This window comes from Fonticula alba, assembly GCF_000388065.1.
Source record: "Fonticula alba strain ATCC 38817 unplaced genomic scaffold supercont2.8, whole genome shotgun sequence".
Taxonomy (NCBI): Eukaryota; order Rotosphaerida; family Fonticulaceae; genus Fonticula; species Fonticula alba.
The window spans coordinates 953,788-954,536 of NW_009242978.1; the positions used below are offsets into that span (position 1 = coordinate 953,788).

At 60.3% G+C, this 749-nt stretch overlaps 1 protein-coding gene across 1 annotated transcript in view; it reads right to left on the reverse strand.

Moving 5' to 3' along the window:
* The window catches only part of H696_04869 (hypothetical protein), an 8,785-nt gene that overhangs the window by 7,194 nt on the left and 842 nt on the right, over window positions 1-749 (reverse strand). Inside the window, exons 4-6 of the mRNA XM_009498732.1 lie at window positions 573-664; window positions 306-435; window positions 30-159 (exon numbers count right to left, since the gene is read on the reverse strand). Coding sequence (XP_009497007.1) covers window positions 30-159; window positions 306-435; window positions 573-664 — 352 coding nt within the window. The remainder of the gene's footprint in view (window positions 1-29; window positions 160-305; window positions 436-572; window positions 665-749) is intronic.

Genomic DNA, 749 nt, shown 5'->3' on the forward strand with positions numbered 1-749 from the left:
GGGGGGGGGGGGGGGGGGAGAAGACGGACCTCTTTTTGCCGGATTCGGAGGGCTTTTCCAGGAGAACCTTGTCATTAAGGCCGAGTCGGCACTCGGGCATACCGGTCAGGAAGGACTTTACCATGATCTGGCCAGAGACATCGGCCTTGAGGATGGTACCTGAGTGGTGGGGGGTCACATGTGTGTGAGAGAAGAGGGAGAAAGAGGGAGAGGGGAGAGAAGGGGGGGGAACGGCGAGGAGGAAATCAGGGGCAGCACGATAGGAACCGTGCAGCCTGGCAAAAGGGAGCAGGGCGGGCGCGCACCCTTGTTGGAGATGACCAAATTGAGAGACTCGATGACATCAACGAAGCACTCATTGCGCTTGTGCTTGATGCCCTCCTTGCGCCAGGAGATCTTGCCGGTAGCCATGTTGGTGATGCGAGAGCTGTCGCGCTGTCGATCGGTGCAGACGGTCGAGGCAGAGAGAGAGAGAGGGGGAGAGAGAGAGAGGCAAAGAGGGGGGTGAGTGGCGGAGAGCAGGCCGAAGGCACGGACATAGGGGGTGTGGCGGTGTGAGAGAGGGCACGCACAATCAGCTTGTCCGGGTTGATGGTCTCCTGGGCAATGTACAGCTTGAGGGCATCAATCTCGGTGGTCTGGGGATAGCCAAAGTCCATGACCTCTGTGTGGGGCGAAGGAAGAGCAACACAAGTGGCCAGACGGGGAGAGGAAGGTGAGTGGATGAGTGTGTCCGCCCCCGGGGGGGG